This window comes from Pristis pectinata, chromosome 19 (assembly GCF_009764475.1).
Source record: "Pristis pectinata isolate sPriPec2 chromosome 19, sPriPec2.1.pri, whole genome shotgun sequence".
Lineage (NCBI taxonomy): Eukaryota > Metazoa > Chordata > Chondrichthyes > Rhinopristiformes > Pristidae > Pristis > Pristis pectinata.
Genome location: NC_067423.1, coordinates 30,611,914 through 30,638,761, shown reverse-complemented (window position 1 = coordinate 30,638,761; position 26,848 = coordinate 30,611,914). Strand labels below are relative to the sequence as shown.

Below are 26,848 nucleotides of genomic sequence, written 5' to 3'. Positions count from 1 at the left end.
TTGTACCTTTACCCAACTACTAGGCCTTTTCCAATATTTTCCTGGTAAAGCATCATGGGAGGGTTCACAGCACATGCAAATCTGAGGAGATTTTCACTATCACTGTAATAAACTATGTGGGTGTCAAAAGCAAAGTAATGTGGATATTGGAAATCTGGAACAGACAATGCCAGTAATACTCTGCAGGTCATGTGGACAAAGAAACAAGATTAATGTCTTTGTTCAATAGTCTTCAGTCAAAACTCTTGATTGTCAATTACAACACTTTTTTGAAGTTTAATTACCTATTTGTGTATCTTGTAGCATCAAACTACTAGATTAGCATGAGATGGTAAGCTTAGTTTGTTAAATATTGTCCTGCCGAATGTTGACATCTTTAATGAAGTATAATTATTTATCTTACAACTCATTATTTAATTTTTATATAGCATGTTTGCAGGAAAGGATAGACACAATCACTGAATTTTCTCATTTTTATATTACCACATACAGTGAATAAGATTCACATTTTGTATGCATTATTGACAGTAGTTGTTAAGTTTACAAACATCTGTTTACACATTTAATGAAAATCAAAAACTACAAATGCTGGAAATTGGAGAATCATTCCCTGGTCAAATCTTTTGCTTCATCAACTGCTCCCCCTTTTACAGCACTTTACCATGCATCCACAAGAGATGCAGCACTTGTCTTTTCATCTCTTCCCATCCCAACATCTAGCGATACAAACAGTCCTTCCAGGAAAAGCAATGATTCACTTGCACTTCTTCCAATTGAGTGTACTGCATTCGGTTTTCACAACGTAGTCTCTACATTGGAGAAAATGAGCATAGACTATGTGATGGCTTTGCAGAATACCCGTGTCCAGTCCACCAGGATGACCGTGTTTTCTGCCACATTAATTTTCCATCCCATTCTGTGGCCACCTGTGCCAGTTATAACAGCATCTTATTTTCTTTCTGAGCATGTTGCAGCCTTCTGGACTCAATATCAAATTATACATCTTCAGGTAACTTGCTTTCTCTACCTGAATGAGAATTAGCTGGTCCATTTGTGATACTGGTTCATTTTTTTCTCTCTCCATTAGCACAGTGTGTCCCACAGCTCTGCATTTTGCAACTTCTATGTTCCTTTGCCCTCACTCTAACTGCCTTCACTTCAAGGCTTTTATGCTTCTTTATTCAGGTTTTCTCTCTCTCTCTCTCTCTCTCTCTCTCTCTCTCCCTCTCCCTCTCTCTCTCTCTCTCTCTCTCTCTCTCTCTCTCTCCCCCTCTCCCTCTCCCTCTCGCTCTCGCGCCCTCTCCCTCTCCCTCTCCCTCTCCCTCTCCCTCTCTCTCTCTCTCTCTCTCTCCCTCTCCCTCTCTCTCTCTCTCTCTCTCTCGGCTACAGCTCATCCCCATGGTAAACCTGACCTCCCTTTGTCCTATCCATCTCTTCTACACCCTCTCTGCAACTTAAAACCAATTTGTTTTCTCTTTTTCCCAGTTCTGACAAAAGTTTTTCGATCTAAAGATCATCTCTGTTTCTCTTTCCACATGTGCTGCCTGACCTGGTGAATGTTCCCAGCATTTTATGTTTTTATCTCTGCTCACAAAACTGCTGTTTCACGTCAAAATTATCACAAAGTCCATTGTGCATTTCCAACACCAGACAGTGTGATGCCTGGGAATCATCAAAGATCATTTAAGAACGAAAGCATCCTTCCAGTGGCTCTTTGGACAGTGGTACTGACCAATTTGAAATAACATACAGTTCACTGCATAATGGCACTGAAAAAAGACAAAAGTAATTCAGGACATGAAGTCTACTACCTGAAGCATATAAAGACATTGCAGATGTTTTCTTTCTGTACAAATGCAAGTTATTGCTTATCATATTATTTCAGCATGTTGTTTAAACTGTCTTTCAGAGTGCCCTTGCAATGGCATTGGAGTCGATAGAAGGCGCTGTCTTCCTGATGGTTTATGTATGTGTGATCAAGTGACTGGTCACTGCCCGTGCTTACCTCACGTGGTAGGGAGCAATTGTGAGAAATGTGCTCCAGGCTTCTGGAACCTGTCCAGTGGAAGAGGGTGTGAACCATGCTATTGTGATCCACAGAATTCTGCCAGCACTCAGTGTGATGAGGCAAGATGGAAAGTAGCATACTTAATCAAAGATAGAACCTGAATTAATGTTCAAAATTCAATAATATTGATTAATCACAGACATAGGATTTAATGAAGGAAATGGATCGGGCATGACTGTCCAATCCAACAGAGGGAACCTTTGCCATTTATATGTGCTGGAGTAATTTATCCAGTTCAGTAGCACATCAGTTGGAATGCTCATTTATATGGCAATGCAAAATCCTGGGTTTTACATTCCATTCTAAAATAGTTTTTATTGCACATTTTCAGTTAACTGGACAATGCCAGTGCAAGGATGGCTATGGGGGAAAGACATGTTCTGAATGTCAGGATAATTATTATGGCAATCCAAAGGTGCAGTGTAACCGTAAGTATCTAATTATATCACAATGCTTATTCACAAGAAGTTCTAACTGCTGAGCAATACAGGACATTTTTGGAACAAGCATGAATATATGAAAGGAAATGTTGAAATCATTTTGAAACCAGTAACAAACAATGAGATTTCAGGATGTATTTCTGCAGAAGCTATGTCACAGCAAGTGTAGGCACTAATTCACAAGTTTGAAACATAAGGATCAGAGTAACTTGCAGTTAGGAGTGACTGCCAGTGTCACTGAGTGAGTGACACATATTCCCACAGTTGCACGAAAGAGAGGGTTGAAAATACAAGTTATTAGAGTCACAGAGCTATACAGCACGGAACAGGCCTTTTAGCTCAACTCGTCCATGCCAACCAAGGTGCCTACCCAAGCTATTCATCTTATTTATGCTTCTCATGATTTTATAAACCTCTATAACGTAAGACCATACACCACAGGAACAGGACTTGCTGTGATATGTTATTAGGATTAATTTTAACATTCTAATACTTTTATCTGTTCACTTGGGCACTTTCTTAAAAATAGTGATGGTTGATAATAGCAGACAAGCTGGCTGTTATTGAGGCCCATAAGTACAAGGTAGAAGGTGCATGATTACTAAAGCACTGTGGAATGTGGGTTGCCCATCTACAGGCAGGGATGATCAAAAATGAGCCGATTCAAATACAAAGCCTTCTCAATGCATAATCCTCAAATTTACAGCATCAGAATCCCACTGATCCCAATGAAAATCACGCTGCACAGTTGCACTGTCCCTGGAGATTTGCACAGGAGTTCAAGGTTAGGTGTCAAAAACCTGAAATGAAGGTTGAGCACTACACAAAGTGACAAACATTTACATGCCACGTCACAGAGATCATTTCATTTGAACAAAGTGCTGACCATCTATCTGTGATTAGTAAAAATACAAAAGAAGATCAGCAAGCACTTGGCATGAATTGTTTTGGGCATGATTATTTTGCAGATGATATTCACCCAAACAGCTCAGCTTCCAAGTAGCATTCCTCCAGAGTTGTGACTCAGGCCAGTATCTGTACATGAACATGGTCACGCATATCATATTTATGTTGAAAGAAGCTATTTTTTTTAGAAATGTATGTTTGTCTTCAGAAATCTCAGTGATATAGTGTGCCATTACTTAGTAGGCTGCAATATAGTGAGATTAGTAGAGATGGGTATTTGGCATGACCAAGGTAGGCTCGGGCTCCATGGCTCACTGAGAAGATACAGCAAAGTAATGAATGCTGCCCCATTTGTTCCTGATTTGGTCTTGCAATCCGTTCAGTGCCCTCCTTACTTATTCCATGTGGTGGCACTCATGGGTTTCTTCCTTTCATTTATGGCAATTTTTTCTACTTTTTTAAAAATATCAGTGTTATTTCCTGATGAACATGTATGGTGAAGTCGTGGCTGAATGATATTAGAAATGAAAAATTGTGTAATATTCCTCAAAAAATACAGTTGGTCATACTGATTAAGCATATTGTGGCCATTAAGAAGTGAATTAATCTCATGTTTGTTTCCAATTTTAATTGTCCAAGCTAAATGACATCACTGTGTTTCACCCAAATGAAATGGTGGATTTTGAGTGTCATGGTAAATATACAATGCAGTACGATCACACAGAAGCTTTTCACACACAAAGGTTTTTAAATTGACCATTGTTTCAATATTCCCTGGCAGCATGTAACTGCAATTTTGGAGGAACAAAAAGGCCGGCATGTGACAAGACAACAGGGGTCTGTAAATGTCGTGAAGGGGTAACAGGGAAACATTGCAACAAATGTGCCTGGGGTTACTGCAAAGAGTTTCCAAAATGCACACAGTGTCACCCTTGCTTTAAGCTGCTGGATGAAGAGATTTGTGCACTCATCCCAGTAATTGAAGGACTGTCCAACAAAACCACATCACGCAGCGACAATCTGGGGCCTTCCTTTGACGACCGGTTTAAAGAACTTGAAAAGAAAATTGCTGAGGTTGCCAAAATTCTGAATGGCTCAGCTGCTTCCCCTGAGGCGTTCGAAAAGACCAAGGATTATTTTGAAAAGATCAGGTAACTCCCCTCCATTTCAATTTTCATTGAAGTTTTTATTCGATGCACCATCCAATTTGATTACTCCCCAAAATTTAACTGGAAGTAAGAAGCATTATGATTTATTTTTGTGAATGATGAAGAATGGATAAACTGGTTTGTCTTTCGGCAGTGACAATCCAGTCACCATTTTGGTTGGGATACACCACATAACATGATCTCTCACCAACATCATACACAATATATTTTAATCCATTTAGATTACAGATGATGACAATTGTTTCTTTCCATAAGTAAACCATTTGAAATATGAACCAAAAAAATGTTGAATTTAAAACATTTGTTGGTCAATGTAGCTTGTTTTACATTGAATTCCTCTTGTTTTATTTCAGAATTGATTTATTTTTGTCAATACTGTATTCCAGAAATCCAAGATGTTTCTGGTACCTCCATCTGGAGTGTAGTGAGAGATCCACAAATTAGGCTGAGACCCAGACATAGGCTTTTGTACAATGGTTGGCACCACCAACCCTGGTTGGGACAGTCAGTGCTCAGGATCTTGCCAACACTTAATATAGCGGGGAGAACTGACTGTTCCAAACAGGGCTGATGGTGCCACCATTGTACAAGAGCTCCAGCTATTAACTTCCTCATCTTGAGCTTGGGTGAACATCACTGGCTAGTGAGTGCAGCAACAGCAGCCTATTTGATGGAAGAAAGGGTCCCACATTTATATGCCTACTTGATCTAAATAAATTGCTAGATGTCCCATTTAGAATCACAAACTAAGACAGGGTCAGCATCAACAATATTCAGCAGAGTGAAGACAACATTCACAAGACAAAATCGAAGGCCCATGAGTCCTTTAAGGAATTTGTTGCCACAGAGGGCTGTGGAGGCCAAGTCATTGGATGCATTTAAGGCAGGGATTGATAGGGTTTTGATTGGTAAGGGGATTGAGGGTTATGGGGAGAGGGCAGGAGAATGGGTTTGAGAAAAAAAATCAGTCATTATTGGATGGTGGAGCAGACTTGATGGGCCAAATGGCCTAATTCTGCTTCTATATCTTATGGTCTTATGTTCTTATAGACCTTAGGCCCATTGTGTCTTTCTAAAGAGAAAACTTTTCATCAAGTACAGATACCTCAATGAAAAGATATGCCTGTAAAACTATTAACTGTAAATGTACAGTGTGAAAAACTGTAGAATCTCTATCCTAGTACTCACCAAGGAGAAGGGCATGGAGGATTGCAAGATCAAGGAGGGGCATGCCGATATTCTAGGGCATGTTGATATTAAGGAGGAGAAAGTTTGGGGCTCTTGAAGAACTTTAAGGTGGATAAGTCCTCAGGTCATTGAGAGAGACAAAAGGGAAGGTTGCTGGGCCTTGACAAAGATCTTTGTATTCTCTTCAGTCATAGGTGGGATCCCAGAGGACTGGAGAACAGGCAATGTTGTTCCTCTGTTTAAGAAGGGCAATAGAGACAAACCAGGAAATTATAAGCCAGTGAGCCTTACATCAGTGACAGAAAAATTATTGGAGAAGATTCTTAGGATCTACTCACATCTGGAAAAGCATTGACTTATTGGGGATAATCAGCATGACTATGTGAGCAGGAGGTCATGTCTTACAAACTTGATTGGGTTTTTAGAGGAGGTGATGAAGCTGATTGATGGGGACAGGACAGTGAATGTTGTATACGTGGAGCTTTCAACAAAGTCCCTCATGGTAGATTCATCCAGAAGATTCAGGCACATAGGATTTATGAAGACTTGGTAGGTTGGATTCAAAATTGGTCTGGCCAAGAAGACAGAGGGTGGTGGTGGAGGGGTATTATTTTGGCTGGAGGTCTGTGAGCAGTGGTGTTCCACAAGGATCAGTGCTGGGACCTCTGCTGTTTGTGAGATATATATAAATGATTTAGATGAAAATATAGAGGGCTGATTCATAAGTTTGCAGACAGCACAAAAATTGGCGGAGCTGTGGACAATGAGGAAGGTTGTCAAAGGATTCAGCAGGATATAGACCAGTTGGAAATCTGAGCAGGGGAATGGTAGATGGAGCTTGATCCGCACAAGTGAGTTTTTGCACTTTGGGAGGTCAAATGCAAGCAGAAGGTATACGTTATAAGAGGAATCTTAGGAGCACTGATATACAGAGGGATCTTGGGGTGCAAGTTGATAGCTGCCTGAAAGTGACAGCACAAGTAGATAGGGTAGTAAGGAAGGCGTACGACGTACTTGCCTTCATTGGTTGGGATGTTGAGTATAAAAGTTAGGAAGTCATGTTGCAGCTGTATAAAACTTTGGTCTGGCTGGATTTGAAATATTGTGTGGAGTTCTGGTCACCATATTACAGGAAGGCTCTGGAGATGGTGTAGAAGAGGTTTACAAGGCAAGTATTTTTGCACAAAGAATAATAGGTGCCTGGAACGTGCTGCCAGGGGTATTGCTGGAAGTAGGTATGACAGAAACATTTAAGAGGCATTTAGACAGGCATATGAACAGGTGGGAAATTAAAGGATATGGACCATGTGCAGGCAGATAGGATTAGCTTGGATTGGCAACATGGTCAGCACAGACATTGTGGGCTGAAGGACTTGTTCCTGTGCTGTACAGTTCTATGTTCTGTATTTATGTAATGATTTAGTTACACTCTTTCAGGCTAACATCTGAGAATGAGCCATGGAAAATAAAACTATTTTATATGCTATCTGTTCCACAACTAGAAAACAGATTTCTGTGCATTTTTCTCAAACTAATCCAAGCATCAGTGAGTTAATTTGAATGCAGAGTTATATTATATCTGTTTCTCCCTCTACAGTGCTGCCTGACCTGAAGAATATTTGTAGCATTTTCTGGTTTTATTTCAGATTCCAGCAACTGCAGTACATACTTTGTTTTTGAAACGTAAAGAATCGTGGTACATTTTAAAACTCAGTTTTAAAATGCAGGAGTTTTAATAAGAACTGGTAAAAGATTACAGTTAATGAAGAACAAACTGATTATATCTGCTTGCTGGAGTTATTTTCACACTACATCTGATCAATTTATTTGCACACCAATTGTTTGACAGACCATATGATAGATTCTCCATCAGTGGAACACAAATACCATATATGAACACCTGCTAAGAACCAGCTGTAAACATCTGTGAGCCAAAATGTAACAGTCAATCTCAGCACCTAATTCTGCATCATAATGACTGTGTCATGGTTGCATAAACTGGAGGCTAGTTTACACAATGGAATCATCCTCAAAATGGGTCTGTCCCTGACAAATCCATCTCAGTTAGGGCACTCTCTGTTCAAAAATTAATCTTCCTTCATTGAGACATTGGCCAGATTTTACTGGTAATGTTCCATGTGGAACCTCTGGTATTTCTCAGTATAAATGCCATTAAGTTTCACAACTCCCACACAAACACATAAGACCCAAGCTTACTGGCAGAGCTCCATTGGCCATTTCACAGCTGTACTCCAAACTCTAACTCCAAATATAACCTGAAGTTAATTTTCCATTGGCACTGAAGGGATTTTGCCAATTGCAAAGTGCAAAGAAACACCCAGATGAAGAAGAACCCTTAAAAACCATACGTAACGACTTCCTTGAGCCTTTTGCAGACAGCCCTTCTGACAGGAGTTGGGGGCACAGGGAATGGGAGGGCAGAAAACAGTTGAAAATCTCCTGACTGTCCAATGCACATTAAAACACTTCTGATCATAACCACTCCTATTTCTAAACCTCTGGAGGAGTGAATGGGGGCAGGGTGTGGTGATTTGGTGGTTGGGGGCTGTCTTAACAAGAGTATAAAGGAATTGCTAGCAGGTGTTCTGCACGTAACCCTAAAGAAGAACACAGAATGGCAAAATACCAACTACATAATAGAACCACAAACTGATGATTTAACTATCCACACAGAACTCATATGGTTTGGATTAAACATATTTACAACTTCAATATTGTGCAGGAAAAACAAAATGAAGATTGATCCAAATGTGAATATCTCCAAAGACACGAAGGAACTCAACAGCGTCATCGATGATCTTAATAAGGAAGTTGACAAGCTCATCGAGGATGTGAATCGTTTGAAAAAGAAGCCTGCAATAAAAAACGTGACTGGTATGTGGAAAAATCGTGAACCCAACATACCTATGGTGCATACCTACATCAAACAAGGGCTGAATCAATTGATTAGAATGATGATTGTATAAATATTTGTTAAAATACAGTTCATTGAAGTAATCCTATGCTTCATAGTTGGGCATTTAAACATCCTTGAAAAAAGATTATCTCTTTTTAGCTCTTTGACAATAGGGAGCAAAACCAATCTTCTCACAGCAGGGTTAGGGTCCCTCAGAGGCAAAAGAACATGACTGACCAGTGCCGTACAAAAGTCACCCCAGTTTTGTGCATGGCCCCTGACAGCAATATGCACTGGTCCAGAAGGCCCAAAACACTTTTTGTAACTGAAAGAACATTGATGTGTAAGTGGAAACATCCAGAGGTAAGGGATTGCAGGGATGGGGATGGGATTAGAGTGTGAGCACCATCTGGGGGTGGTTTGGGGAAGTCAGACCTGCAGTTGCAGGACATTGCATGGTGAAAGAAAGGGACCTTCTGGATAGGATATGGAAAGATCGAGCACTGAGGATGGGTGATTGAATGGATGGAGCATTTGGGGTGGGGTCATTAGACTGGAAGAAATGACCAGATTGGGGAATTTTGCATCAGTACATCTGATTAAGATCGGTAGGGGTTAGGTGTGGATGTTGCTGCTGTAGGGGAGCAAACATTGAAAGGAACTCTTAGAGCAGAATCTATTTGTGAAAAATATTTGTCCTTGGATTGTGCAGTAATGGACTGCTTTAAGCAACAAAGAAGCAGGCCTTGATTGACATAGAGCCATAGATCAACACAGCACGGAAACAGATCCTTCAGTCCAACTCATCCACGCCAACCAAGGTGCCTTCCTGAACTAATCCCAATTGTTTGCATTTGGCCCACATCCTTCTAAACATTTCCTATCCATGTACCTGTCCAAAGATCTTTTAAACATTGCATTTATATCTGCCTCTACCAGTTCCCCTTGCAGCTCATTCCATTTACCCACCACCCTCTGTGTGGAAAAAGTTATCCCTCAGGTTCCCTTTAAATCTTTCCCCACTCACTTTGAGCCTATGCCCTCCAGTTTTGGACTCCCCGACCCTGGGAAAAAAATTGTGATCATCCACCTTATCTATGCCCTTCATGATTTTATAAACCTCTATAAAGTCATCCCTCAGCCTCCTTTGCTGCAGGTAAAACTGTCCCAGCCTATCCAGTCTCTCCTTATAACTCAAGTCCTCCACTCCTGGCAACATCCTTGTGAATCATTTCTGCACCATCCCCAGCTTAATCACATCTTTCTAATTGTATGACCGGAACTGCACAGAATATTCCAGATGTGGTCTCACCGATGTCCTGTACAGATGTATCATGATGTCCTAACTCTTGTACTCAATGTTCTGCCTGATGAAGGCAAGTGTGCCATACACCACCTTCACCACCTTGTCTACCTCTGTCACAACTTTCAGGGAAGTATATTCTTGTACCCGCTGGTCTCCCTGTTCTACAACACTCCCTAGGGCCCTGCCATTTACTGTGTAAGTCCTGCCCAAGTTTAACTTCACAAAATGCATCATTTCACACTTGTCTGAGTTAAATTGCATCTGCCATTCCTTTGCCCACTTTCCCAGTTGATCTGGATCCTGTTTGAACCGTAGACAACCTTCTTCATTGTTCACCACACCCCCAATTTTGATGTCACCCGCAAACTTACAAATCATGCCATCTACATTCTCATCCATATCGTTAATATATATGAGAAACGACAAGGGTCCCTCCACCCATCTCTGTGGCAAACCACTGGTCACAAGCCTCCAATCTGACAAATAACCCTCCACTACCACCCTCTGACTCATTCCACTGTCAATTTTGTATTCAATTGGCTCGCTCACCCTGAATTCCAAATGATTTCACCTTCCATACCAGTATACCATGCGGAATCTTGTCAAAACCTTGCTGAAGTCCATGTGGACAACGTCTGCCACCCTGCCCTCATCAATCCTCTTGGTCACCTCTTCAAAAAACTCAATCAAATTAATGATACATGATCTCCCACACACAAAACCATACTGACTACACTTAATCAGTCCTTGCCTTTTCAAATATAGTTGTCTTGTTATTGCAAGCTTCTGAAAAAGTGGCTTGTCTCAGATGCACAAATACATCTTGGGCATCTGATGCCAAAAAATGCACTGCATGCTGCTACACACCACTCTGCATATCCAGCGGCTTCTGTAAGTGTACAGCTGATTGGTGAATCAGAAACCAGTTTGAGGGAATCAAAAACTTAAAGGACCTGCAATCAAGTTGGCCTGGAGACTACATAATTCACTTAAATATTGTTTCTTTAAGAGGCTTTACGTTACTGAAAAGATTATGGACAAACCTTTGTTTTAATTTGCACCTAATCCAATAATCTAAATCACATCCAAATATATCATTGCACCAATTCTGCAGGAGATCATTGTTAAGAAACAGCATATCTGTTTTGGTTTTTTATCCTTTCCCACATAGAAAAAGATGTGTCATTACTTTTCCCACAAAAAGTAGTCTCTTATAAGTACTTTAAAATTGCTGAAGTCTCTAAAGGCTTGACGTGCCTAGTGCTGAGGGACTCATGCAGAAAGTCACTGCCCCCAGACATGGGTACATCACCAGTCATTCACCTTGAGGTAAAGCATGACTGAAACAACAAGCAGATGGCATATAGGGCAGAATATGTTGGGAGAAGAGAGAAGATGAGGTGGGGAAGCAGATGTCTCAGCAGGAGGCCATATCTGCCCAGGATACTCAATGAATAATTCTCCATTCTAAACTAGGATAAAGAATGGTATGTGAGTCATCTAGTCATGTGTTCACTCTAATCCAGGAACCTCAGAAGGGCAATGACTACATTGCCAATGGCTGCCAAGGTCACCATGGCCACATTCTTGGATGCATCAGCATCCTTCCAGGTGGAAGGGCTTGCAGTTTTCCACCAACAGTGACATGAGCGAGGCCTCTGACAGTCTCCATACAAGGAAGGAGTATTTTGTTCCAGGCAGTAGCAGGGTCATTGAGCACACGGTTCTGCAAGAGCTATGGCTTCCCCATGGTGTCAAATGCCATTGGCTGCACACACATCACTTTCAGCTGTACACTTGTCAACTCTCAGATGTATCACATGGCATTATGTTCTCTCATTGTCCAGCATTTTTCTGACCATCCATGCAGCATTGTGCAAATCAATGTCCTGGAGCAGATGAGATGTCTTCATTCTGTGACAGTTCATTGTGGCATTACCTCTTAAGACACCATAACAAATCAGACGATGTCTTCTTGGTAACTTGGACTATCTTCTGATAATGCTCATGGGTCTATTGCGTAACCCAAGGACATGTAGCAACATAGAGACAATGGAAGTCTCCCACGATGGAACAGAGCAGATTATTGGTGTGGTGAGTGAAATTGTGGTTCAACTTTTACAGTGGTCTGGTACATACTGGGCAATTTAACTGCTGTGAGAGCTTAGCACATCCCTCCAGCTAAATAGTGAGCAGTAGGAAGGCTAAATGACTAGCTGCCCGTATACAACTTACCTTACTCTGTTACCAATAAACAAACTCAGATGCTCATTTAACTATAACCTCAAACCTTACCAACCTTCTGTTACTGACCATGACCTTGGCCTCAATGAAGAAATAAAGCTAACAAAATATGCATGAGGAGCCACTTTTTTTAAATCAAAGCTTGCCAAGTTGCACAGAAATATCAGTTAATCACTTTCTGTCCACTCACTTAGGGCCTAATTTTTATACCTTTTCCTGACCAAAACCCCTCATAGCTTCACCCCAATGGCTGCAGCAAGGTTGGTTGAAGGCTGGTGACTTCTGGTGAAGGTAGCTTCACATTTAACATGGAGCAGCTTTAGGCCAGAGACATAGATTCAATCTGCACTTTCCTAGCATGAGTGATAGGCTCCAAGAAACCTGTCACAAAAGGTGGAAGGTGCTCACCACCCTGCATCATCCTCCTATGTCATCAGGCATCTTCTGCTCATCCGGCAGAATCTGTGGTCCCACATTGATCTCATTAGTCACCTTGGAACCCAGAGAACCAGAGATGAAGAAAGGCATCCTCAAGCCAAAGGAGGAGATTGACCTCTCACTGCCTTTGGTTCATCCTGGAGGGAATCCAGCCCCCTTGAATCAGGACATCTTACCACCTCCTTTGCTGAAATCTCTCATGCAGTTTTCAAAAACCATGGTCCTGCCATTCTTGACAGTTTCCCAGATCAGTTTTTGTGGCAGATTACTAGCCAGCAACAGCAGCTGCAGTTGCAATGCGTGTCCCTTTGAACAGTGCAGGCAGGCTTTAATTCGTTGAAGCAAGGTTTACTGCTGCCAGCCACATGATACTTGGCTCTCCACTTAGGACTGCAGCCAAAGAAAAGCATGGTTAATGAAGAAGCTTGGATTGCTGCCTACGTTGCAATCAATGGCTGTGGTTTACTTATGCATTACAATCCTAGCACTCCTTTTCAGTTTAGCCCAATAATGTGTTAATACTGACATGAAAAAAAAACAAATTAGTATGTTTCTGAAATTAAACATAAATCTCATCTGGAGGGCAATTACTTCAATCGTAAAAGGTTTTTGCTAATGAAGATCTTGTATAATTTGGCCCTTCTTTCACTTTCATCCGTCAAATTATTATCAGTATTCAGTCTTGTGTTTTGGGCATTTGATGCGGAATCAATCATCCGCAAAGCCATACTCATCCCACCAGCCCCTCAGTGAGGTAGCAGCACCATATTTGCAGCTATATTTACTACAGACACATTGCAACAAGAATTTTCTTCATGTTAACACCAAATTCACTATTGAACAACGTGTTTTTGTATAGCATGATGAAGTAAAATATTTTAAATTACTTCAAAATTCAGTCAAGGATGAAACATCAACCTGTCACAATCCTAAAGCAGTTTATATGTGTGTTGCAACTACTTTACAAACACATGTCCTTGAAATTAGCTGGGTAGAACAGAAGCTATTCACGGCATCTTATCTCAGCAGAATCGGTTATATTGCGACCTAGATCTGGATCCTGTTCTGTGCTCTTTGGAATGCTACTTCTATTTTGTTTACACTTTATTTGCTTTGCATGCCTTTTATATCATTTCGTGGTATTTTCTTTGATGTCCGGGAGTTTTAAACTACTGGAGAGAATTGTAAATATTTTATCATTCATGTTAAGTCTATGACTTTGTTGCTGTATCTGTTTAATCCCGATTATGAAATTGGTTGGTTTACTAAAATGCTGCAAAAATATTGACAGAATGGTATTCGATTTATCTTCTTAAATCAACACTTACTCTCACATTTATAGTCATCTTTTATTTCCCTGGTAATTTATAGTGCAATGTAGTAAAACATTCAAAGTAGCTCTGTTTTTATTATAGTTTGGATTCAGGATGTGCCAGTCAGCAAAAATGAATACCAGATCCTTTCTTATGCAGAATATATGTGACCCTAACATAAAAGTTCACTTCAAGTACCACTATGTTTATATTACACGTTTGAGTTTAGGATGTGTTGACCTATGTCTTTACCTTCCATTGTAAATCAGCTGAGCATCATCATCCTTCATTCCAGGTGGTCTAATGTTTTTAAATCATGGGCAGCCTGTGGTGAATTGTCAGCATTAGATTTAGTGAATTAAGGTATTAAGCACAAAAGACCAGTACAAAGATTGACACTTTGCAGGAATTATTATCTGATTCCCTCCCCATGATGGTGGGGTGGCAGAGGTCAATGCTTGGGGAAATAAATGTAGAAGGTATCGGGGGTGGGTGTAAAGGTAAATCAGCATATGTCCACCCTGACCCTAATCTGCCATAAATACATCAACTTTCAATTCAGTTATTTTGGGTTAGGGAGTACCTGAGTGGCTCAATCTGAAGAGACTGGGTCAGCAATTATGGTATGATGGTGCTTCCACTCAGCTTTTGGCAGCTGTTTGCTTTCAAGCTGAGTAGAAGCAGCACAGGTGGGAGAAGCAGCTAAATACTTACGGCAAGGGGGTGCAGAAATGCTCCACTCACCACCTCCACTGGTTCCTCCACCAAATCTTTCACTTTGACCTGCCATGATCTGCCAATCCCCTTTCCCCCCAGACTGAGAACTAGAGTCTTCCTCCCTGCTGCCCCACTTTCCTTTCTCCTGACTGCCGACCAAAGATCCTGGCCTCACCACCTGTAATCTTAGTCTCACTCCATTCAAAGTGCCTGCACCCCACCATGCCCACTTCCCTCCCTTCATCCTTGCCGCCACAGCGAGGCATCACCCCTCCTTTCTGATTGCCATGGGACAGCTTCAGTGGTCACCATCGAACACAGAACTGTACAGCACAGGAACAGGCCCTTCGGCCCACAGTGTCTGTGCAGACCATGATGCCAATTTAAACTAATCCCATCTGCCTGCAGTGGTCTATATCTCTTCACTCCCTGCCTATTTATGTGCTTCTTAATGTTGCTATCATATCTGCTTCCACTACTTCCCCTGGCAGTGTGTTCCAGGCATGTACCACTCTCTGTGTAAAAAAAAAACTTGCTTCATGTATCTCCTTTAAACTTCCCACCAGGTGCATCATCTTCTGTATGGCCGACCAGCAGGTTGGAAACAGGATAAAAATTAAATACAAGTGGGCCTCCATCTTCACAGAATTTCTGGGCTCTGCCCCCCAGTTCCCCACACCAGAAACACCTGCCCACTCTAACACACTATAAATATTATGGCCTTAATTTCAGTAAGTGTCAAAATTAGCTCCTAACCTCAAGTAACTATGATATAATCAGCTCATTTAGTACCACTCATTTACAGTATAAATTTAATATGCTCCTGAATTTGCTTAAGACTAGCACCATCATATTGGCTAATCAACACTGCTGTGCTCCAGGAAATTATGGTGTGGCCAATTTACCACATTACTGACACTGCACCATCCGTTTCGGGGATCTTTGCAGTGCTTGGTTGTTGCTGAAAATAACCACTTAAAGAGAAAGGATGCGCAGAAAGGAAGGTGCAGCTTGGGTTAAATGACGTAGGGCTGTGGGTGGCTCCTGTGGATTGCAAGGATGAACCTAATCCTAATGCTGCATCCCGAGGAATTATCATTGCTCGAACTGCATTGGAAATTAACAGCAGATGGATATTTGATACATTTTAGTCATTTTTAACCACACTGCTGCTCAGACTGAAGAATAATGACCCTGGAGATTGATGGGCTTTTAGTTCTTCCTCAGGCAAATGGGTCTTTGTGGATCTCCCACAGACTGCACACAAACTCTCGTCCATTGAACCACACTGGACGTGATCATTTTCACTGGGGAAACTGTCTCAGCTTTCTGTTGATTTGGGAAGAACCCTGTTCTTCAGTCTGTTATTTTCTCTTCTGTTGACTTCTTGGAACTAACAAAAACCAGAATACAAATATCTCTGAGCTAGAAATCACTTAAAACCCAGTTAATTTATTAGGATATAGTATATTGAATGAAAACAAATCTATTTTTATGGGCATTACATCTTTTGGAAATCAATTAAATGGTGATAAAGTACTACATTAACATGAAAAACACAATAAATAATTTCATGCATGGTGCATTTGTATAAATCAATTTTTAATAACTTATAAAGGTAATTTAGTTCAATCATCAGAGAGTTTCCAACTTTTCTTCTGTTGTATTTTACAATAGTGATCAAAGATTATATTCAATTCAAGGGGTAATTGTGTCATTATTTTACTACTGTTGACAGGTAGCTTCGAAGACATCGAAATGTTTTACCAGATTTCAAAAGCCTCTGAACAGAAAGCGAATGTTTCAGAATTACTGAATATCTCAGAATCTACAAGAAAAAATGCAACTGCTTTGTTAGACAAAGCATTATTGACAGATAAAGATGAACTTAATGCACTGAAGCAAAAAACTGAACTTTTGGATTTGAGAAAGGCAAACAATATGGTGAGTTCTGCACCCACTAAGACCATTTTATGGAAATGTAGACTGGTTTACAATACTTTGTAGAATTATAATATTTTAACAATTAGATTCAGTTCATAACAGACTCATAAGGATACAAAAAAGTAAGGAATAGAAACAGTAGACCACGTAATTCCTTGAGCCTTGTCCACTAGTGCTCCACTTCTCATCCACTCCTCTGTCCAATGCCTACGTTCTTTCCCTTATCAATATCAGCCTTAAGTATATTCAACAATTGAGCATGCACAGCCTTTATTTGACGCTCTGCAAATTTTAAGCTGCATATTGAGCAGAAACAAGGCAGGAGAAATTTAATACAGAGAAAGTGATACATTTGGGTGCAAAGAATAAGGAGAGGCTGAATAAGTTAATGGCACAATCTTAAATAACATGCAAACATAGAGAAACCTGAAGGTGGAGTACACAAGTCTGTGAAGATGGCAGGAAAAGTTAAGAAGGGATAAGAGCTCCTTGAGTTCATGAATAATGTGAGAAAGTTATATTCAGCCTTTAGATGCACAATCATTAGGCCTTGGCTAGGGCACTGCACTAAAATCTGGGCACCATGGTTTAGAATGGATGAAGAGGCCTTAGTGATGGTTAGAAGAGCTTCAGTGGAATGGCACCAGGGACAAGGAACTTCAACTGTAAGGAAAGGCTAGAGATGCTGATCTTCATATCCTTAGAGCTGTAAAGGTTAAGTATTTTTTTTGTTTAAGGATAATCTGTTCCCAGCAATCAGAGATTGGGTAAAGAACCAGAAAAAAAAATTACACAGTAAGTTGTGTGATCTAGAACTCACTGACTTGAAGGCTAATTCAAGAGGAACTTTCAAAAGGATGCTGGATAAATACTTGAAAGGTAAATACTTTATTGGCCATGGGGAAAGAAAAGGGAATCAGTCTAAATGGACGGCTCGTTCAAGAGCAGACCGAACATGTTAAACTGGATGGCTTCCTTACTCAGTCTTTCAATTTTTATATGTTTTGTTATTATACCTCATTTCTCAACTAGTACACCATTGCACCAGAGTAATAAGAATAAAAATATGTTCAATTTTTGTATTTCAGGATTAATTCCAACTCTGCCTATAAGCCAGGCAGCCGTGCAACTAAATGGTCTTCTAGCCTCATGATGCCTGTCCCATTCAAAAGCTGAGCTCTTGTTTCAAGCTGCAGAAGTCCCAGCCATGTTTTAAGTTATAATGCACAGAATTATTGTAAATTGGGAAAGAATCCCCAAGGAAACTTCTTTCAAACACTTTTCTTTATATTCCATTCCTTGATCTGACCTATTTTGTAAAGTTCTGAAATGTAGTTCAAGCCTCCTTCAAGCAGATGCATTTGAAACCCCAGACACAGTTCCATTCTCCCTTTTATGCATCAGGGGTCAAATTATTTGTGCTCTGCAGAAGGAATAAATGATTGGATAAATAGGCTTTGCTTGGATTTCTTTTAAAGTTTGAAGTTTTGGAGCAACATTTGATACTGTTTACACCAGTGGTTTTCACTGGTGGTAATGAAATAATGATCGCTACCTGAGTGGTCCTAATGTACCGGCTGCTGTGGGACTGTAGGTGTCTTCTGTTGGATGGGAATGGGGCATTTCCACATTCCTTCTCTTCCCAACACCCGCCCCCAACCCCACCCTGCAGCGCCACAACAATCAGCAGTTGTTCCATTCTCCCTTTATTCTATGAATCATTCCTGTTCTTATATACATTTAATACCTAACTCCTTAAATGACCCAAATCTAGTCAGACTGATCAAGATTGTACTGTTTAAAATGCATAAGACTAAGGTATATATTTTATCACAAAATGCTGGGTGATCACCACTGCTAAAAATCTTAGCTGGACCAGACATGTCAGCAATGTTATTACAAGAGCATGATAGAATCCAAATAGTCTGGCATGTGTGGCTCACCTCCTGACCTTCAAAGCCTCTCCACCATCCACAAGGTTCAGATCAGGAGCATGTTTGACTGCTAACAGCTGCCTGGATGGGAGCAGAAGAGTAACACTGAATAATGTTGGTATCATTTAAATTGATAGCACCAGTGTCAACATTGCAACAGAACCTACACTTCAAAAGTACCCCAGTGGCTATGAACTACCCTGAGACACTCTGTGATTGTAAACCCTGCTATAAAATTCTTGCGCTGTCTTTATTTCTTTCCTCCACTCCTGCATCTCAAAGGTATTTCAAACCATGTTTACTGTCATTCCTAGCACTCTTTAAGCTTCATCATTTGTAACTTCAACACCATCCTGTAATCAGGCATCTTGCACTCAGCACAGCACACTGCCCTAATTATTGCTGAAAAACTGGGCTAACACTGAGAAAATATTTTTTTAAGTGTAACGTGTCTTTTCCTTTATTATTATTTGCTCTGAGTGTTACAGACCATTTGCCTGCATTAAATTTCATCCACAATAGTTCTCACTTCAGTGTTTTGTCCCACTGATGTGACAGCTTCTAACCTGCTTTTGTTTTGAATCCACTACAGCACCTAGTTTGACACTATGTGCAAGCTTGACCACATTTGCAAAGAATTTTGAATCCAGGCTGTTTATGTGAAGTAGAAACAATAATAATCTCAAACCAAGGTCTTGAGCCACTCCGCTGAATCCTGCCATCTGGTTTAATTCATCCAATGTGAACCATGAATTCCTGCCCTTCAACCACTTTCTTATCTCTTCAAGGCTTATCTTCTATTCGTACAGTTTTAAAATAGTTGGGAACATACTTATTGCAAAACTTGTCCTAAATTCTTCAGCCCTTAGGTATTTAAAATCTCACTGTAGAATTGGTAGTGTGAATTTTTAAGCCAAATTCGAAAAGATAATTCCTCTCAACATTGGACCATTTTCCAATTTGTAGCAGTTGGTAATGAAGCAAAAATTGTGACTTAATTTCCCAGACAGCGAAACATAAGGAAATAAACGGAAGACCCAAAATCTAACCACAGTTGTTAATGTTCTAACTCCAAAAGGTTAAGTCAAATGAACTTGATCAAGACCACACAATACCAAGATAACAATTCAATCACTCTAAAAATTAAAGAAAATAATAGATAAGCACTTCTATGATGCACAATAAAAAGAGGATTTGCAACCGAATAGGGTGGAATGTTTATCATAATGTTCAGCAGGTTGAGACTTTGGCAATATTAGAATAACATAATGGCTCAGAATTTATAACTGTAATGCCATACCCTCCAATCAATGTTAAAAAATTCCATGTAATTTTAATCTTTTTTTATTTTGAAAAATGTGCTCATGAAATTTTGTTCTGTCTTAATCTTGTGTGCATGCCCTAATCTTTATTTCACTTTCTGTGAAGTTATTAAAACTGAATTATAAGTGGTGTTCTTTATTTCTTGGCTTGCGGCCTACAAGAATATTTCAATGTGATCCACAACTTGGTGAGCTTCTCAACTTCGCTTCCCGAGTGCCATTGGTTCCCTTATTTCAGCACCCAACTGCATGTGGCAGAAAATTGACACCATAGAGCCAACTAACTTTTATGTCAGCAATTTTTTTTTTAGCTTGGTAGTATGCATGGCCCTTTACTGCTGATTGCAAAATCTGGGTCATTATTTGGCTTAAGCATTACCAGACTTCCTCTGAAATAAACAGAGTGCTTCTCCTCCCTGCCTTCTACTCACCCCCTATTTTTTTGCTCCAAGTAACCAAAGCAAATTTCAGTACTTTTTGTTTGTTATGGTGTACGTCATGTTTTCTTTAATTAACCTCTGTAGATTTGCGGAGCACAGGGAAATCTATCCTGTGATAAAGATCCATGTGGAGGAGCTTTATGTCGTGATGTTGCTGGAAATAAAATATGTGGTGGCCCAAACTGTAATGGCACATTGTTTATGGCAAGTGTTACCAAAAACACTGCTGAAGAAACAAGTGATCAGATGACCCAGCTCCTTAATAAAATGCTGAATACAATTAGCAAGGTATCTGAGTTTTATATTTCAGTTATGTATAAACGTCTTTTTATCCGTCCATTTTTTTAATGTCAAGTAACTTGGAATAACATTGATTTTGTGCACTAGTAAACTAGTTTTCCTTTTTTCTTCCTCCTAGATTGATTCTATCAGAAATAGAACACAAGAAACTAAGGAGAAGGCAACCAAGTTATCAGATAAGTTAGTCAAGACCAAGGACAAACTTGAAAAAGAAAAGCAAGAAACTAAAGCCATCATCAGAAAAGTGAAAGAGTTTCTCACAGGTACTTACTCCCTTTTCCAATTGTGTTTTCTTCCAAATGGATCCAGTTAAGAATCATTTGGTATCACAAGATGACTGGCCCCATTAAATCTGTTCTGCAGAAAACAGTCAAGCAATTGGGGAAAGAGAGATAATGGGAAAATTGGAGGGAAAGTATCGATGAGGATAAACAAGCTAAGTTTAAAGGGTAAAGAAGAATAAATCCAGAGGATTTCAGATGATCAAATGTAATAAACAAAATTATGATTCTGGAGCATTAGAAATGTCATCCTAGAGAAGGCAACTGGTTTTGACTGACTAGATGATATTGTTATGCTGGAGTTTTGAAAACTTATTTGGGCAGGGCCTAGGAAAAATTTCCCAATTTCTCTCTGATATTATACATGATTGTGAAAAGATGTGGCTTTGTGGTGAAATGGTGCTATACTCTTCCTTGCTTTACTGCTTTGAGGGATGTTTCGAGAATTTTAAACTCTGCTCCCAATGGTGCAAATACCTTGTTTGGAAAATTGCAAATTGCCTCATTTTAGGCAGGCTGTCTTGTAATTATTTATGTTTTCATTGTACTGAAATAATTAAATTAAATGCTTTATGTCTGCATTGCTAAAGGCTTTGCGAAAATTACACCAACACAGCTCCTGCCAAACTATTGATTCAATAAAAGTAGCGACAGGATGAATTTACTCCACAAAGATCATTATTCTGTTCCAGATTGCTTGCAAAATATGCTCTTTGTTCTTTTACAAAGTTAACACAATTTTTATGCTTTTTCGTCAAATTCAAGCTGATGGTGTTTCTTCTGAGGATCTTGAAACAATTGTGAACTATGTCCTTTCCATCAAGTTACCCACTACTCCTGAGGAAGTGAAGAACAAAAGCAAGCAAATTCAGGACATTCTTTCTGAGATTAAAGGCATCGATAAAGAAGTGGAAAGACTAAACAACCACTCCCAAGAAGCAAAGATGCTTTTGAAACGTGCAATGAAAGCTGAGTATGTTGCATTTTCAATTCAATAAGGTGGCATATAAAAGGTCGGAAGTAAAAAATTTGGTGACCCAAATTGTAATGGCATTCTGTTTATGATAAATGATAACAAAAACTGTGCTGAAGAAACAAGATATGAGCTCATGGTATAAGGGGAAGTGCATTGACATGGATTTAAGAGTGTGTATCACATTGAAGACAGAGAGTGGGAATAATAAATTCTTGACCCTCAACTACTTATTACCCATATTAATGACTTGGAGGAGGGAGCAGGGTATAAGGTATCCAAGTTTGCGGATTACATAAAGATAGGTAGGGAGGCATGCTGTGATTAGATGTTTGGACTCTGCAACAGGATATAGGTAGATTGAGTAAGTAGGTGAAAACTTGCCAAATGGAATTTCATGTTGGAAAATGTGAGGTGATGTGCTTTGGTAGGAGGAATCCGAAGGCAGACTATTACCTAAATGGAGATAGGCTGCAAATGAATGGACTGCAGAAGGACCCAGACATTCTTGTGCAAACAAAATGTTTGCATGGGGTGCTGCTAGCAATTAATAAGGCAAATGGCAGATTGGCCTTTATTGATAGGGAGTTGGAGTTTAAAAATAAAGAAGCATTTTAAGCATTGGGGAACTGAGGGCTTAGTAGAATTGGCACAGAAGAGGAGCTGAGCCCTGGGGCAGAGCAGCCATGATCATTTTGAATGGCAGGACACGCCTGAGGGGCCAGGGAGCCTACTCCTGCTGCTACTTTCTAATGTTCTTATTAAATAATTGGATGGTTAAATATCATTCAATGACCTGCGCTAAAGGTATACAGCAATACAGCATCTGTAGTTCTTACTAAAATATTCCATTGCTACAAACTAATTATATTTTTCCCAAGATAATGAAACATGTAGCAGGGAAAATGCTGGAATCTATCATTAAAGATATCATAATGGAACATCCAGAATAGAATAGTAGGATTGAGCAGTCAGCTTGGATTTATGAAAGGGAATTCATGTTTGACGAGTCTATTAGAGGTCTTTGGGGATGTGACTAGTAGAATAGATAAGGGGGAACTCGTGGATGTAGTGTACTTAGATTTTCAGAAGGCCACACAGGAGTTGTTCAACAAGGCTACAGTCAATGGATTTAAGGGTATTATACTAGCATGCATTGAGAATTGGTTAACAGACAGAAAGCAAGGAGTGAGAATAAGGAGTCTTTGTCAGTTGACAGGCTGTGACAAGTTGGGTACTGCAGGAATCAATTTTTGGGCCACTGCTATTCACAATCTACATCAACGGTTTTCCTGAGGGGACTAGATATCATATTTACAAGCTGTCATAAAAACGAGCTGGGACTGTGAGTAGAAAGGAGGATATAAAGATGCTTCAAGGAGGTGGAAATAGGTTGAGGGAGTGGGTAAGAATGAGGCAGACAGAATATCATGTGGGAAAAATGTGAGATCATTCACTTCAGTGTACAACAGAAGAGTATTTTTACTCGGTGACATTATTTGGTAAATGTTGATGTTCAAAGGTGCCGAGGTGTAATTAGGAAGGCAGATGGCACATTGGCCTTTATTCAGAAAGGATTTACAGAGTAAAGATGTCTACCTGCAGTTATAAAGGGGCTTGGTGAGACTGCACCTGCACATGGAATATTGTGTCAAGTTACTTACCTTGGAAAGAGTCACAGAGAAAGAAATCAGAATCAGGTTTATCATCACTGGCATACGTCATGAAATTTGTTGTTTTGCAGCAGCAGTACAGTGCAAGACATAAAAATTACTAAAAGTTACCAAAAAATAAATTTTAAAAAAGTGGAAAAGAAGAATTAATGAGGTAGTGTTCATGGGTTCATGGACCGTTCAGTAATCTGATAGCGGAGAGGAAGAAGCTGTTCCCAAAACGTGGAGTATGGGTCTTCAGGCTCCTGTGCTTCCTCTCTGATGGTAGTAATGAGAAGAGGGCATGTCCTGGATGGTGAGGGTCCTTCGTGATGGATGCAGCCTTCTTGAGGCACTGCCTCTTGAAGATGTCCTTGATGGTGGGGAGGGCTGTGCCCGTGATGGAGCTGGCTGAGTCTACAACCCTCTGCAGCGTCTTTCAATCCTGCACATTGGAGCCTCCATACCAGGCAGTGATCCAACCAGTCAGAATGCTCTCCACCATACACCTGTAGAAATTTGAAGTGCAGCAAAGGTTCACAAGACCAGTTCCAAGGATGGTGGGCACACAAAAGATTCAGCAGATGCTGGAATCTGGAGCAATATACACAAAATGCTGGAGGAGCTCCAGATCTGCTGAGTTTCTCCAGCATTTTGTGTGTATTGCTCCAGGGATGGTGGATTTGTTATATGAGGAGAAACTGAGTACTCTTGGCCTATATAATCTGGAGTTTAGAAGAATGAGAGGAGATATCAGTAAACCTTGAAAAAATTCTGACATGGCTTGAAAGGGTGGATCCAGGGAGAATGTTGCCCCATGCTGTGGAGTCTAGAACCTGGGGTCAAGTCTCAGAATAAGACATGGGCCAGTTCAGACTGAAATGAAGAGAAATTTCTTCACTAAGAGGGTGGTAAGTCTTTGGAATTCTCTATCCTAGAGAGCAGTGGAAGCTCAATCATTGTGTTCACTCAAAACAGAGTCTGATGTACTTCTGGATATTAAGGGAACTAAGGGATACGAGTTAGTGCAGGAAAATGGTGCAGAGGTAGAAGATCAGACATGATCCTGATGAGTGGTGAAGCAGCCAGAAGGGGCAAATGCCTACTCCTCCTCCTGCTCCATAATGTCCTTATTATGTCCTTGTATATCAAGGCTTGAACAAATGCCAGCATTTTATTTTTATGATTTTCTGTTATCACAAGTATCAGCTTAAGTATGCTAAGTTCTTTGAATGTGATCCATAGAAAACAAGACATATTGTTTGTGTAGCCCTCTCTTGACCATCAAACTGATTCAGATACCCATTTAGCTTCTGGAAATTTGTGCATTTTCTCATAACATAGTGACTAACGTATAAGAACAACAAAGGCAAGAATTTGCATTGATGCAGGAATTTTAATGTAGGAAATGCCACTAGGTGCTCTATAATACCTGATAGTAACAGCATTTGGAAAGATGACTGATCAAATTGATATATGTTTAGGAAGTATTTAAAGGCAAAGATAAGGGAGTTCCAAAGAGTGAAGGTGAGAAGGTAACACAGTCTGCCCAGGTGGTGGGTCAGGAGAGGAGCGGGAGTCATGTATGTAGAGTCCTGTAGAGATACATTATGGCAACTGCTCACCAAGTCTGTGCTGAATGTCGATCACCAGTTTACATTAATCCTACATTAATCCCATTTTTACTCTTCCCACATTCAGATCAATTCCCCCCACCTTGAGGTTTTACCACTCACCAACACATGAAGGTCAAATTTCAGTGGACAATTAACCTATCAATCTCCATGTGTTTGGGATGTGGGAGGAGCATCCAGAGGAAACCCATGTAATCACAGGGAGAAAATACAAACTCCACACAGACAGCGCCCGAGGTCAGAATTGAACCCAGGGGCTGGTGCTATGAGGCAGCGGCTCTACTCGTTGCGCCACCGTGCAGTATAGCATGAGGGGTGGAATTGGACATTAGAATCAGAAACAAGAGCAAAATCTGAGTTACAGTACTGAAAGGGATTGGAGTAATACAGTGAAATGAACCCACGTAGAATTTTGTAACTGTGAGAAAAACTGAACTGGAAAGGAGAGTTCATGACATCTGAGAAACAGAACAGAAAAGGCTAGAGGTAATGACAAAACACAAAGGTATTTGTGGCAATGTGCTTAATACATGACAGAGACAGTGATATTGTAGAAAAGGAAACTCAGGATGGAGTTTTATTTATAATCATCTTTATTGCTCAACTGGCCTCGGTAAAGGCTGGAACATACAATAATGTTTAACAGCCTTTATGTGTACCCATAATTCCTCAGGTCAAACATTAAGTTTTCCATGCCTGGCACTGCACAGCCTGTCTTTGCAAGTTGCAAGATACCCAAATGGTCAGTGAGATACAAACTGCACACCATCCAACTAAAGCTCAATTTGTAAAATTCCATCTGTATATAAGATCCAGTGCAGCATTGTTGTCACAACAGCAGTCAGTCATGAATCTGACCACATTTAAAAGGTCTTACTGTACTGTATTGTTCTTGGCAGCACAGTGGCACAGTTAATGCCTTGGGGTGCCAAAGAACTGGGTTCACTCCTGACCTTGGGTCCTGTTTGTATAGAGTTTGCATGTTCTTCCTGTGTCATGTGGGTTTCCTCCAGGTGCTGACGTTTTCTCCCACATCCCAAAAACATGCAGGTTGGGAGGTTAATTGGCCACTGTGAATTACCCTAGTGTGTAGGTGAAGGGTAGAGTCTGGGGGGAGTTGATGAGAATGTGAAAAGAATAAAAAATGGAATTAAAGTAGGATTCGTTTAAATGGATGGTTGATGGTCAGCACAAACTCGGTTGATTGAAGGGCCTATTTCCATGCTCTGTGTCTTTCTGACCTTGTACATAGGTGGTAAATTTTACGTGTGTATTCTCAGGAAAGCAGCTCAAGAGATTCCAAACCCAAAAGAACTGCAGAAAGAACTGGACAAAATAAAAGTAGTACAACAAGAAGTTACAGCCATAGTGAAAACAATCACAAGTGATCTCGACAATTCCAAGTCAAAAATTTCACAGGTAAATTGGAAGGATCCCAATTCTGAGTAAATTTTAATTCACAATATTAGAACCTGGGTTTGTTTTCCTTGTCTACGTTTCAGGAAATGTTTAATATGTGTTGGCCTCAATGTATAATATTAAACTATATGATAAATTTTCCTTCTGTTATTAAATCAAGAGATTTAGTTTGGTTGGAGATGATAGAGATGTCAGAGTACCATTTGCTTAATATTTTTATTAAAATGAACTCTGGCATACTTA

General features: G+C 40.1%; 1 protein-coding gene across 2 annotated transcripts in view; it reads left to right on the top strand.

The window, feature by feature from the left end:
• Positions 1-26,848, top strand: part of lamb4 (laminin, beta 4) — an 86,575-nt gene that overhangs the window by 52,733 nt on the left and 6,994 nt on the right. For both annotated transcript variants that reach the window (XR_007957808.1, XM_052033619.1), the window contains exons 24-32: positions 1,910-2,127; positions 2,400-2,496; positions 4,196-4,565; positions 8,515-8,666; positions 16,445-16,650; positions 20,431-20,634; positions 20,765-20,909; positions 21,693-21,900; positions 26,467-26,605. Coding sequence is in view for 1 of the 2 variants with exons in the window: in XM_052033619.1 (XP_051889579.1) it covers positions 1,910-2,127; positions 2,400-2,496; positions 4,196-4,565; positions 8,515-8,666; positions 16,445-16,650; positions 20,431-20,634; positions 20,765-20,909; positions 21,693-21,900; positions 26,467-26,605 (1,739 nt within the window). In the remaining variant the exon portion in view is untranslated. The remainder of the gene's footprint in view (positions 1-1,909; positions 2,128-2,399; positions 2,497-4,195; positions 4,566-8,514; positions 8,667-16,444; positions 16,651-20,430; positions 20,635-20,764; positions 20,910-21,692; positions 21,901-26,466; positions 26,606-26,848) is intronic.